The sequence below is a fragment of the Podarcis raffonei genome, chromosome 2, assembly GCF_027172205.1.
Source record: "Podarcis raffonei isolate rPodRaf1 chromosome 2, rPodRaf1.pri, whole genome shotgun sequence".
Taxonomy (NCBI): Eukaryota; Metazoa; Chordata; class Lepidosauria; order Squamata; family Lacertidae; genus Podarcis; species Podarcis raffonei.
In genome coordinates, this window is record NC_070603.1 from 56,730,237 (window position 1) to 56,742,297 (window position 12,061).

General features: G+C 42.1%; 1 protein-coding gene across 6 annotated transcripts in view; it reads right to left on the minus strand.

Annotated features, from left to right (window-relative positions):
- Positions 1–712: 712 nt before the first annotated feature.
- The window catches only part of RAD50 (RAD50 double strand break repair protein), a 36,244-nt gene continuing 24,895 nt past the window's right edge, over positions 713–12,061 (minus strand). For all 6 annotated transcript variants that reach the window (XM_053376750.1, XM_053376751.1, XM_053376752.1 and 3 more), the window contains exons 22-26: positions 9,018–9,242; positions 4,783–4,868; positions 3,904–4,046; positions 1,882–2,015; positions 713–974 (exon numbers count right to left, since the gene is read on the minus strand). In XM_053376750.1, the coding sequence (XP_053232725.1) occupies positions 788–974; positions 1,882–2,015; positions 3,904–4,046; positions 4,783–4,868; positions 9,018–9,242 (775 nt within the window). In that variant the 3' untranslated portion in view covers positions 713–787. The remainder of the gene's footprint in view (positions 975–1,881; positions 2,016–3,903; positions 4,047–4,782; positions 4,869–9,017; positions 9,243–12,061) is intronic.

The following is a 12,061-nucleotide window of genomic DNA, read 5'->3' on the forward strand; positions in this document are numbered from 1 at the left end:
TGAGTCCCCAGGGTTTCAGGCAGGAGTCTTTCCCAGCCCCATCTGGAGATGCCAGAGAGTGCAGAGAACACTGGCAGGTTCTCTACCAGTGAGCCATGGTCAATGTTTCCCTGCAACACAATACATTACTCTGTGTAGTGCATCATCATGTACAGCAAGCAGAGGGCTACACTTTTAGCTTTGCCCCAACACCCCCAGTAATTACATGTTGTACAGTTGTCTGAGCAGAAAGCACAAAGCTTGAGCTCCTTCCTGCTCATGAGTAAGGGTTCTGTGTGATTTGGGTATCCCAACTGCACAGAGTTCACACACTGGGCATTCTGCTCATGCAACTTTGCACTATAGCGGCAATTTGGAGGGCAGAGATAGAGGTGCATCCCTGCTCCTTGGTCTACACCAGGCATCTCCAAACTCGGCCTCGAGATGTTTTGGGACTACAACTCCCATCATCCCTAGCTAACAGGACCAGTGGTCAAGGATGATGCGAATTGTAGTCCCAAAACATCTGGAGGGCTGAGTTTGGGGATGCCTGGTCTACACACTTAGAAGACTCACACATGAGAAATAGTGAAAGAAGGCTTAGCTTTTAGAACACCACATTTCTGTGCTCAGAATTTTAATCTTAATTTCCCCTCTTTTCAATAATATAACTGTTTAATATAAATCAACCAGCTACACATGCAGCTAAAAGTCTCCATCAGCAAGCATCTGATGCTATCCAAAAGTAGTTTTATTTTCACTCTATTATGTTTTGGATAAGTCCTGTATCACAAAAGCATTGCAAACTCTAATGAACATATGATTCCAAAGATGTAACGCTACATTTTACAATCTCAGAACACTGGTCAATGTTCTTTTTAATTCTGTAGAATTTCTCAACGTATTCAGACCGACTCAATAGTTCCACAAAGTCTTCATCATGAGTTATAACAAGAAGTTGGAAGTTGCGTTGCTGGGATCTACTTTTGATTATCCTGTGGAAAATCAACATTTAGAATGTGTTAGCTTATAGCTGTCAAAATCTGGGTGGCAACAGCACAGAAAGCTGCAAATATAAGATGTTAATTATTCCACTCATTTTTAAAGTTTATGATAATTTCGTTTATACAACAGAAAGCTGTCCTTCAACAATACCCAACCCCTCTAATAACAGCTACTAGAGAAAACAAATAAGGGAAATGGAATGAATGGAGAACAGAAAAAAGTGTGAGGAAAGCATAAAAAACACACAGAACCAAATTGAGGTGACTAACGGACCTGTTGATCAGATGGCAGAGAAAAATGTCTGAATTGACCCAGTACCCTAAATTATTGTTTGATCTTTTTAAATTTCTGGATTAGGGTTTACACGTGAGGGTTTACATATTTAGGGAGGAAAACACATACATGCTTCCAGGTTCTTCCACACTTTTTCCAATAGCAGCAGTTGCTTCATCAGTAGAGCAGTCCATTCTGGGTGCTCTTTCCTTTGTAAGTGATCCCTCCATAATCTAACTTTTGGGCAATTAAAACTACACTGTGTTAAGCTTTGTATTAAGCAGGGACACAAACCTTTTCTCAGGTGAGAGGTGCAAGTGTTCATAAAAGGATAACTAGGACAATCAAAATAATTATTTTGGGAAGATATGGGGGATTTATAGAGCATTTTCAATTTGCTTTAGGACTCAATTTGGTGTGAATAAAGTGGAGTATAATAGAGGAAGACTCTGCCGACATCTCTATTGCTGCTCAAAATTCCCATGCAAATGAAGCAGCAGAGGTGCATTACAAGGGCCTTCCTCAGGACTGGGCCAGACTGATCTATGGGCACTAATTGCTTTTCACTAATGCTTTCCCACCTAGGTTCCCACAGGCTTCTTGGTAAAATCTACAGATACTTACTCGACTAAGGCGTGTGCAAGAGATTCAATATTCTCCCGATCAAGATTGGTGGTGGGCTCATCCAGTGCAAGAATGCCACAGTTGAGACAAAAGGATTCTGCTAGAGCAAGGCGGATAATGAGGGAAGCAAGAACCTACAACCAAAAGTAAAAGGCAACCGTTCAGTAAGTTAACCAAAACACAAACACTTCTAAAAGCACCATGATGGCAGCACCATATCTGGACTCTACAATGACTGTAACATGACTGAATGCTGCCCTGAATAAAATCTTCCCTTCACAGAGAAAACTAGTATGTCAGGAAGGATTCTAGCCTAACTTTCATCCTGACATGCGCGTTTTCAATGTAGATTTTTAAAAAAATGTATGAACGTTCACTAATGTGAATTCTTTACTGCCTGAAAAGGTAAGTATAGGACAAAGGGTTGCCATCTGACATGAACTAAGCTAGAATTCTAAATAAATTCAAGTGCTTTTCTTTACTTAGCTGATAAAAATGGGCAAACTTTTTTTAGAAAACATACAAAATAGAATCGTAAGGTAAAGCAACTGAAAAGTTAAGTAGCCAACAAAAAAAATCAGAAAATGCCATATAAAAGCTATTACTAACTTTAATGCAGGTGTACTCTAACATATTAATTGCTATTAGCCATGATTGTTGTGTGATACCTCCAGTATTGGAGGTAGTATGCCTTGGAATACCAGTTGCTAGGGGAACACAAGTTGGTGAGTGCTCTTGTGCTCATGTAGCAGTGGTCTGCGAGGAGGGAGCACAGGCAAGGACAAGGTTATGCACATGGCTTCTCAACACCGAATGTCACTGCTGCGTAATGAAAGATGAAGGAATGGGTTGCTTAGCACAGTGTTGGGCATGGAGCCAATCCAATGCTCCTGCCACCACATCGAACTTCCCATACCTTGTCCCTCCCTCTTGGTAGGGTGAAGTGATGCTTTGTGTTGCGAAGACAGGCGCACAAACCTACCCTTCCTGTACTGCTCTGCTAACTGATGCTGTCTGGTTGCCTGCTCTTAGAACAGGATGCTGGACTGGATAGTTCTTTGGTACGATCCGGCAGGGCTCTGTGTTCTTACATACTGCCATTAGCTTTCCCTTCCTAGATTATATTTATCACCTTGAGTATAGTGCTTCAGAAGATGTAATACAGTAATACCTCCATGAATGTCCACCTTGTCTAGCATCCATTCCGGCGAAAATCCGAGGCAAATCGGGAAGTACCGGAACGGTTTACTTCCAGGTTTGCCACTCACGCATGCGCAGAAGCGCAAACCGCTCTGTGCAGACACAGTGCTTTACCCTGCATCCTTTTCGTCTAGTGGCCAGGGCTCCAGAACAGATCCCGGTCGCAAAACAAGGTACGACTGTACTAAAAAAGTTTTACCTAACGAATTTTAATCCTTCGAATATCCCCTCCTCCCAGAGAACAGAGAAGGGAAGCAGGACATCCTGCCCATTTTCCAGGTGAGAACGCATGCAACTATTGCATTTCCTGCAGGTCTTCCAATAGATTCCCTTCCATTTCAAGCATTTCATGTATTCACATTTCTTTGGCAGCTGTGATTGTGGGTTACAATAGATAGGTCTAAAAGAGGTTTGAGTAGCACCCTTTCATCATCAGCCAAACCAGGATTCAGCCATCATGAGTCATTAGTCTGGCTGATATCTGAAGTCAAGTGTGGATGGAAACATGAGAAAACTGCAGTTTACCCTTCTGGCAGGTACTACATAACTACAGTGAGTGTGTGTGCCTTATCATCTGGGAAAATGTCTCCCTGCCCAATGTGCTGCATCTCCCCACCCCCACCCCTCAATGATATTAACCTCTAGTTCTATCCTTCCATCTTCTCCACAATCAGATGCAAGTGACAAAGTGAACCAGGCTGTGGAAATTTATGCCGTAATAATTTTTTGAATAAAAATGCAAAATATATTTTGACTGTGCATGTATAATATGAAACCCAACATATCCTATGCACTGGCATCCAAACAAGTGTTGTTACCTACCTTTTGTCCAGCACTACATCTGCCCCTCATATCTAGAGCAGTGTCTCCCTTTATCATTACTACTCTGTAATTGTAACTCCTCCTCTTGTCAGCAGCAGAAACATTCTCATCTGCATCAGATCTAATTTCTATATATTCAATATCTGCATGGAAAAGAAAGCAGTTTCACTACAGTTAGTTGCCAAATCAATAGATTTGTTGGCCTTGAAGCAGCTAAACTTTCTTTAGTCCATTCTTCTTCACAGAGGCATGATGTACAATACCCAAACATTCTTAAGCAATTAGCTTCATAATCCAGATAAGCAGGGCTATAGGCAAGCCTGTTAGATTGATGAATTACATCTCTAGTACTAAATGGAGGAACACTGGCAGAATGAACAGAGCCCTAGTTACATATCACAAAAAGAAAGAAGGAATGATCAAGATGTACCACATCAGTGACTCTATGAGAAAGGAATATATTTAGCAGGATAAACCAAGACGACTCAAGCAGGATTAACCATGCTACTTTTTATAGGAAGTTTAGTTCATTAGATTTATTTATTGCTTCCCAGAGCCAAAGTAATCCTGAAGCCATTTACAGAAAAGATATACTCTAAAATACAAGTCACAGTAATGCAACCATTAACAATATAACCCTTTCCAGGCCCCAATTAGAATTCCCATTTGTAACTTAAGAAAGGACTCTTTTTTCTCTATCCAGAAAAAAAGTCCATAATGATTATAAGGAATGTTAATTCTAAATATGTTTTGATTTTTGTTCTGATTTTCTACGTATTTTTGTTTTTGAATAAATGTTTACCCATCCTGAATCTTGAAGAAAATGCATAATATAGTATAAATCTACACAAAAAGGATTAAGAAGAAATACTTTGGTACCTTGCCCCCTGTAGGTGCTTCGCCAAAGGTCACGAATTATCTTGTTTATTTCTTCCATCTTCATGCTGTGAAATGTCATTATTGCTCTAAAAGAAAAGAAAAACCACAGCTCATTATGCTCCTTCCATCAGACTTCACTTTCTTTCTACCCTAGGCATACAAGTTGGTACTACAGTACTTGAAAAATAAATGATGTATGCATCACATGGATGAATCTATAAATTCTCTTGTGATCACTTTTTTTAATTTATTAAATTTATATCCTACTACTCCTCACAAGAGGGGACGCTGGTGGCTCTGTGATCTAAACCACAGAGCCTAGGGCTTGCCGATCAGTAGGTCAGTGGTTCGAATCCCTGCGACGGGATGAGCTCCCATTCTTCGGTCCCAGCTCCTGCCCACCTAGCAGTTCGAAAGCACATCCAGTGCAAATAGATAAATAGGTACCACTCCAGCAGGAAGATAAATGGCGTTTCCATGCGCTGCTCTGGTTCACCAGAAGCGGCTTAGTCATGCTGCCACATGACCCAGAAGGTTTCTGCGGACAAACACCGGCTCCCTCGGCCTACAGAGCGAGATGAGTGCCCAACCCCAGAGTCGTCTGCAACTGGACCTAACGGTCAGGGGTCCCTTTACCTTTACCTATTCCTCACAAGGGAACTCATTTAAATCACATTAGCATAAATTTTGCTTCTATTCTGGTATAAAGACTTTCTTGCTGATAGAACCCAAACTTATTAATGCCACATTTTTTATTTTGAGGTAACTGATCTAAAATTAAATATAATAAATCCCATGAGACTTTTGCCAATCATTGCTGCAAACAAAGGTAGGTGTGGAATGGGTCTAAGTGTTCCTCTCTATAAGGAACTGTGGCTGAAATATTTAGGTAGGTAAATGTCTATAAGATGGGCCAGGGTAGCATCACAGGAAGAAACAAATTAGAAGTTCATATTAAGTGCAATTTAGAATTACTGCTAAAATATGGAAACTTTGTATCTTTGAAAAATGGCAGACACAAAGGAATTAAACCAGGAAAGCTAGAATAGTGGAGTTTTTAAATAATTAAAATAAAGTAAAGCACATGAACAGGAATTGCTATGAAATTTGTTGATCTAGTGTGTGAGCTTGGCTTGCATTTTAAAACTTTGTGTTCACAGTGGCTGAACTTTAGATTTATGCCCTTCTGAGGCTATATATGGAATATAAAAGGCTATAAAAAGTATGGACAATGTACATGCAAACCCAAAGTTAAAAAAATGGAGTTTAAGCATCCCATTCCTAAGAGGAAGATGGGGATGCAAGATAATCTCTGAATTTACATCATATCTAATTACGCCAACAGAAGACTGAGAATATTAATCATGTAGATTTATTCACTGACAAATTCTCATTCCAATCTAGATACTAATCCACAGATCAAGGCGTACGTGCATAGCTACACACATATAGCTCCTACACAAAAAGGCCTTTTTGTTGTTGACTTTGCTAGGTGAGTAATCCTGCACGCACTCAAGTTTGCATTGTGCACACAGAACTTCCTCCAACACCAGTCAACAAATTCCTGATGTGTAGAAGCTTCATTGTGCTTTGAAACACCTGGATCAGGTGAACCATGCATCATTTTTTCCATTGAATGCTTCAAAAGGTGCCAGACCTATAAAGTCATCTAGATGCTACATCTTTTGTAACAGGAGCACTAGAGGTCAAGAGGAAAGACATATAATGGAAAGCGGTAGCTTGGCATGGAACACCTTTGGTCTTTATGCCAAGAAATATTACTTTCATTATACTTATTAGTTATATTTAGTCATAACTTCCATTATAGTAAAGCTTCATATAGCAGCTCTCCATTTGATAACATCAAATTTGTTTAATGTTGAGTCATGGTTATTTTTTGCTGGTGAACTGAGTTGCACATTTGAGTGCATCAGATAAGGATGCAGAAAAAGAAGCAAATGTTACCTCTTATCATGTTTGGAGGGAGGAAACAACCCATGGCAATAAAAGATGCTATGTTTTTCGAAAAAGGAAAAGGGAAAAAAAGGCAGGAGGCCTAATATTATATTTCCCGCCTTCGTACGTTACCTCTTTCCTTTTGCGCTGTGTGAAAACATTATCACTTGCTACATCTTTAAGCAGCTTAAGAATATGGTTTGTAGCGTTTGCATGCTATAGTAGCCAGGGTTGTCCTCTTTAATTTATTGTAGCATTGCAAATTGATCAGTTCTCACAGTGCCACAGCAAACAAGGGAGGGTCTTCCCAATTCCCACAGCTCAGAAATATCCCAAGGCCATTCAGAGAGGCTTTTTGGGGAGAGGGGACAGGAAAGCCTCCTTCCTTCCTTTCAGGTTCTCAGGTGAAAGCCGCATAACGGAGGTGCCAAACTAACATATGTGGGGTGGACCTAGAGGCATCCACAGAAAATGTCCTCTCCCAAGCCACTCCTCTCCACAAAAAGAGAAAAAGCTTCTAAGGGTGGTGGAACTATCAAGAGGTGAAGGGACCCCTGACCATTAGGTCCAGTCGTGTCTGACTCTGGGGTTGCGGCACTCATCTCGCTTTATTGGCCGAGGGAGCCAGCATACAGCTTCCGGGTCATGTGGCCAGCATGACTAAGCTGCTTCTGGCAAACCAGAGCAGCACACAGAAATGCCATTTACCTTCCCACCGGAGCGGTACCTATTTATCTACTTGCACTTTGACGTGCTTTCGAACTGCTAGGTTGGCAGGAGCAGGGACCAAGCAACAGGAGCTCACCCCGTCGCGGGGATTCGAACCGCCGACCTTCTGATCGGCAAGTCCTAGGCTCTGTGGTTTAACCCACAGCACCACCCACGTCCCTTATCAAGAGGTACCTATCTGCTAATCTGAGATGGTATGTAGAGAAAGAGGGGGGCTTTCAGTTATTTGAGACCTAACTCATTTAAGGGCTTTAAAAACTGGCATGAGCACCTTGGACTGGAAATGAATTGGGGGAAAGTGAAGCTGTTTTAAAACAAAGGTTGTATTAGTTCTAAACAGAGCTCTGATCAGTCAAATGGCTGCTGCATTTTGGACCAGTTGCAATGATTAAATATGGAAATTACTGGGGCATAGCCTCATCATCTCTGTCCAAAAGGGACCATAAATGGCAAACCAGCTGAGCTGGAAAATGACCTCCTAGCCACAGAGGCCACCCAAGCCTCCAGTGACAATGTTGAATCCAGCAGCGCCTCCATGCCATGAACCTGCTTATTCTACGGGAGTGCAACCTCAACCAGGGCAGGCCATCTTCCTACCTCCAAGACTCAAAAACTTGGGACACAGAACACCTCTGTCTTTTCAAGATTCAGCTCCACATCCAGCCCACATCCAGCCCATCAACTGGCCCACATCCAGCCCATCAACTACCCCAGGCACCAGTCTAACATCACAACTGCATCTCCCAATTCAGATGGAACACACAGAGAGAATGGGACCTGGCTACATATTGTTGACACATCACTCCAAAGCACCTGATGACAGCTCCCAGTGGCTTCATATAGATGTTAAGTGTCATGGGAGACTAAATGGAATTCTATGGGACACCACAGGACAACTCACATAGTGCTGAACAGTAGCCTCCTATAACTATCTGGAAATGGCCCTGAAGGTAGGAGCAGAACCACAGAATTACAGTGCTCCCCAACTTTCCCAAGACCCTCCAGAAAGATACTTAGTCAACAGTATCAAAGGTCACACTCCCCCCTCATGTCTTTCCTGACAGATGTCATAAACCAGGGCAACCGCAGTGGTTTCAATGCCATGACTGGGCCTACACTGTATACACTAATAGCATTCAAGTGAACATATTTTCCTAGACACGTAAGCAGAATTCAAATTCTCGTAAACGGAAGAGATTCTTTTCCTCACTGGTTTCTGATTATATGTAAATAAGCTCTCCATTATCAAAAGGAAATCTTAAGGCTGCAAATTTGCTAGTGTATGTCTGCTTGGCAAAATGACACATAACTGCATGCCAACAATTTAAATGTAACATTTTAAAAAATATATTCACCTTCATCCCAAATTCTGAAGGCTAGGAGTAACATTTATAGATACCGATAGGCAAGACAATAAAATATACCTACTGTCTTGCCTCTCAGGAATAAGGGGATTAAAAATTCAGCCTGCTAAAATTTAAAGCTCTCCTTGGGGAGATAATTGATTAATTGATAGTTACCAAAGCCAACATGCTATTTAAACAACTCACTGATCTAGTGCTTTGTAGTAAATGTCCAGATCCTTGTTTGCCAACTCCGTTGTTCTCATGTCAATCATCATTTCTTTGTATTTTTTCTCAGCATCTTTAAACTGTGATTCTCTCAGCTCTCTCTTAAACCTAAGGATTTCTTCCTCAAATCCATGCTGTCGACCAAGCGCCAAGCTTTCTTTTCTTTTCAATTCTTCTATTTTCTCCTCTAAATGCTGTCGGTCCCTGTCAAGTAGAAGTTAATATACAGCTTTGTTATCTATTATAGTGGTAAACAGAAAGTGATTTCTTAACCATGAGTAAATTGCTTGATGTTGTTTATAATAACTTAACCAAGCCACAAAGAGGGAAAGAGAAAAGGATGGAAATAAATGGCAGTGCATTTAAAATGAGTCTCAGTTGGGCCTAAAATATTTAGACAGATTTGCTGGGTGGCATTCAAAGACCGGGGGGGGGGGGGGGACTGTCAGCAGAACAGGGAGGAAAGGAGGGCAGGAATTTCCAGCAATCTTTCCCACCTTTTGCATGCAATGCCCTGCATTCCCTCTACATTTGCTCTATAAGATTGGGGACCATCTAGTTTTACAGGGACATGGGATCTTGCTCCTCATTCCACCGGATTACACCCATGGAGAATTAGTCTATAAATGGCTTTTAGCTATCAACCTTAACTGGAAATTCCAACACCAGAGGCAGCACAGCTCTTAATATCAGCTGCTGAGAAAAATGGGGGGGGGGGGGGGAAGAAGGCTGTTATAAAGAATGATAAGCATAAATGTCTCTAGTAAGCCTGCTAGGTTAAATTCACAGGTTGGTCATGGTGCTTCTGCTTCATTAGGGTTCCTAACTTACGAGAGAAATGGTTAGATAATGCAAGATGCATTTTAAACATGACACATGCCCTGCTTTTGGGCCAACCATCTGGCCACTGCTAAAGATAAGACACTGGATTAAAGCCCTATTCAGTTATTTGCATGACGGAGTAACACAATTTCAAAGGGACTGTGTCTTTAGACCTTCACCTATTGTTGCATGGTTAGTCCCTTGTTCCCATTTGGTCAGGGCAAACACCGGTAGTGGGAAGCCTTCTGTATTTGCTTAGGCTCCCCACAAGAGACAGCATCTGTGATCAGGGTTCTAAAACCAGTAAGGCTACTATTATATTCTTAGAGTACCTAAGATAGATATTTGTCCACTTTTAGCCATTTTTTAAAAAAAAAAACCTATCTGAGGCATTAGGGCATAATCAAACTTGCAATTCACCCGTTGATTTACACCATGAGAATAAGGAAGCCTGGTACTGAGGACAGAGTACAGAGGTCAAGTGTGATCGTGCATAAATTTAGGTGCTTACAGGTGAATTTGACTTAGAAAGTATCACCAGAAGCTTGCCAAAAGGTAGTTCACATGGTGCATGCTAGCCTATCCTTTCTATCTTCCCCGGGAATTTACAACAGTGGTGCTAACAGTGGTACATAGCACCAACTGCAAATGCATGCAGGGCCATGAGCAGTATGCATGAAAACATCAATGCTAAATTGAGCAGATACCCGGAGGCTGTGCACATTATTGCGGGGGACTTCAATCACACAGATGTGAGGACAGTACTCCCAAAATTCCATCAGCACATTGAGTGTGCAACAAGGGGAGAAAATACTCTTGACAAGGTGTATATTAACATTAGACGGGCATATGAGGTCAAGACCTTGGCACACCTCGGTGGTTCAGATCATGTGTCCCTGCTTCTGACACCAGTATACACACCCCTCAGGAAACAAGGCCAGATACAAACACGGATGGTTACGGTGTGGCCTGAGGGAGCCTCTCAGCAACTGCAGGACTGTTTCCAGGAGACCGACTGGAATATCTTCGACCATCAAGATCTAGAAACTTATACATCAACGGTCCTGGATTATATTAGATTCTGCACAGCAAATGTCACCAGGGAAAAGTATGTTAAGTTGTATCCGAATAGGAAGCCCTGGATGACAGGAGAGGTTAGGAGATTATTGAAGGCCAGAAATTCTGCTTTTAGAACTGGGGACCGGGTGTTGTATGGCATAGAAAGAGCGAACTTGAAGAGGGGTATCAGGAAAGCAAAAGCGGAGTACAGAGGAAAAACTGAGGACCATCTGAGAAATCATGATGCTAGACAAATGTGGCAGGGAGTCCAACATCTGACTGGTTATAAATCAAGGAATTCATCAATGGTAGAGAGTACTGCTTCCTTGGTGGGAGAGTTGAATACCTTCTTTGCCCGATTTGAGGTGACACCAACAGTGACTCCAACAGGGATGCCAGAGCTATTGGCGTCACTACCTACAGAAAATGCTGCCAGGGTGGAAGAGGGAGAAGTGAGGCGAATATTAAAGGAGGTAAACACGAGGAAGGCTATGGGCCCGGATGGGGTGGCTGGCAGGGTGCTAAGAGATTGTTCGGACCAACTGGCAGGAATCTTTACGAAGATTTTTAACCAGTCTCTGGCCCAAGCCACTGTTCCACCCTGTCTGAAATCCGCTACCATTATACCCCTGCCCAAAACATCAAAGATAGACAGTCTGAATGATTTTCGCCCTGTGGCGCTGACACCCATTATAATGAAATGTTTCGAAAAACTGGTGAGGAAGCGCATCTTATCTTGTCTGCCAGTGGGACTTGACCCTTACCAGTTTGCGTACAAGGCAAAGAGATCCACAGAGGATGCTGTGGCAATGGCTTTACATGCTGTCCTGACTCATTTGGAGAAGCAAGGGAACTACGCAAGACTGTTATTTGTAGACTTTAGTTCTGCATTTAATACTATTCTTCCACATAGATTGGTGCCCAAATTATTAGACCTGGGACTTCCACCATGTTTGTGCAGGTGGATATTAGACTTTCTATCAAACCGTTCCCAAAGGGTCAGGTTGGGTTCCCACGTCTCTGCGGATCTCATCACGAATACGGGGACGCCGCAGGGGTGCGTGTTGAGCCCGCTTTTACACACGCTCTATACAGCTGACTGTGCCCCCAAATACCCCAGTAATAAGATCATTAAGTTCGCA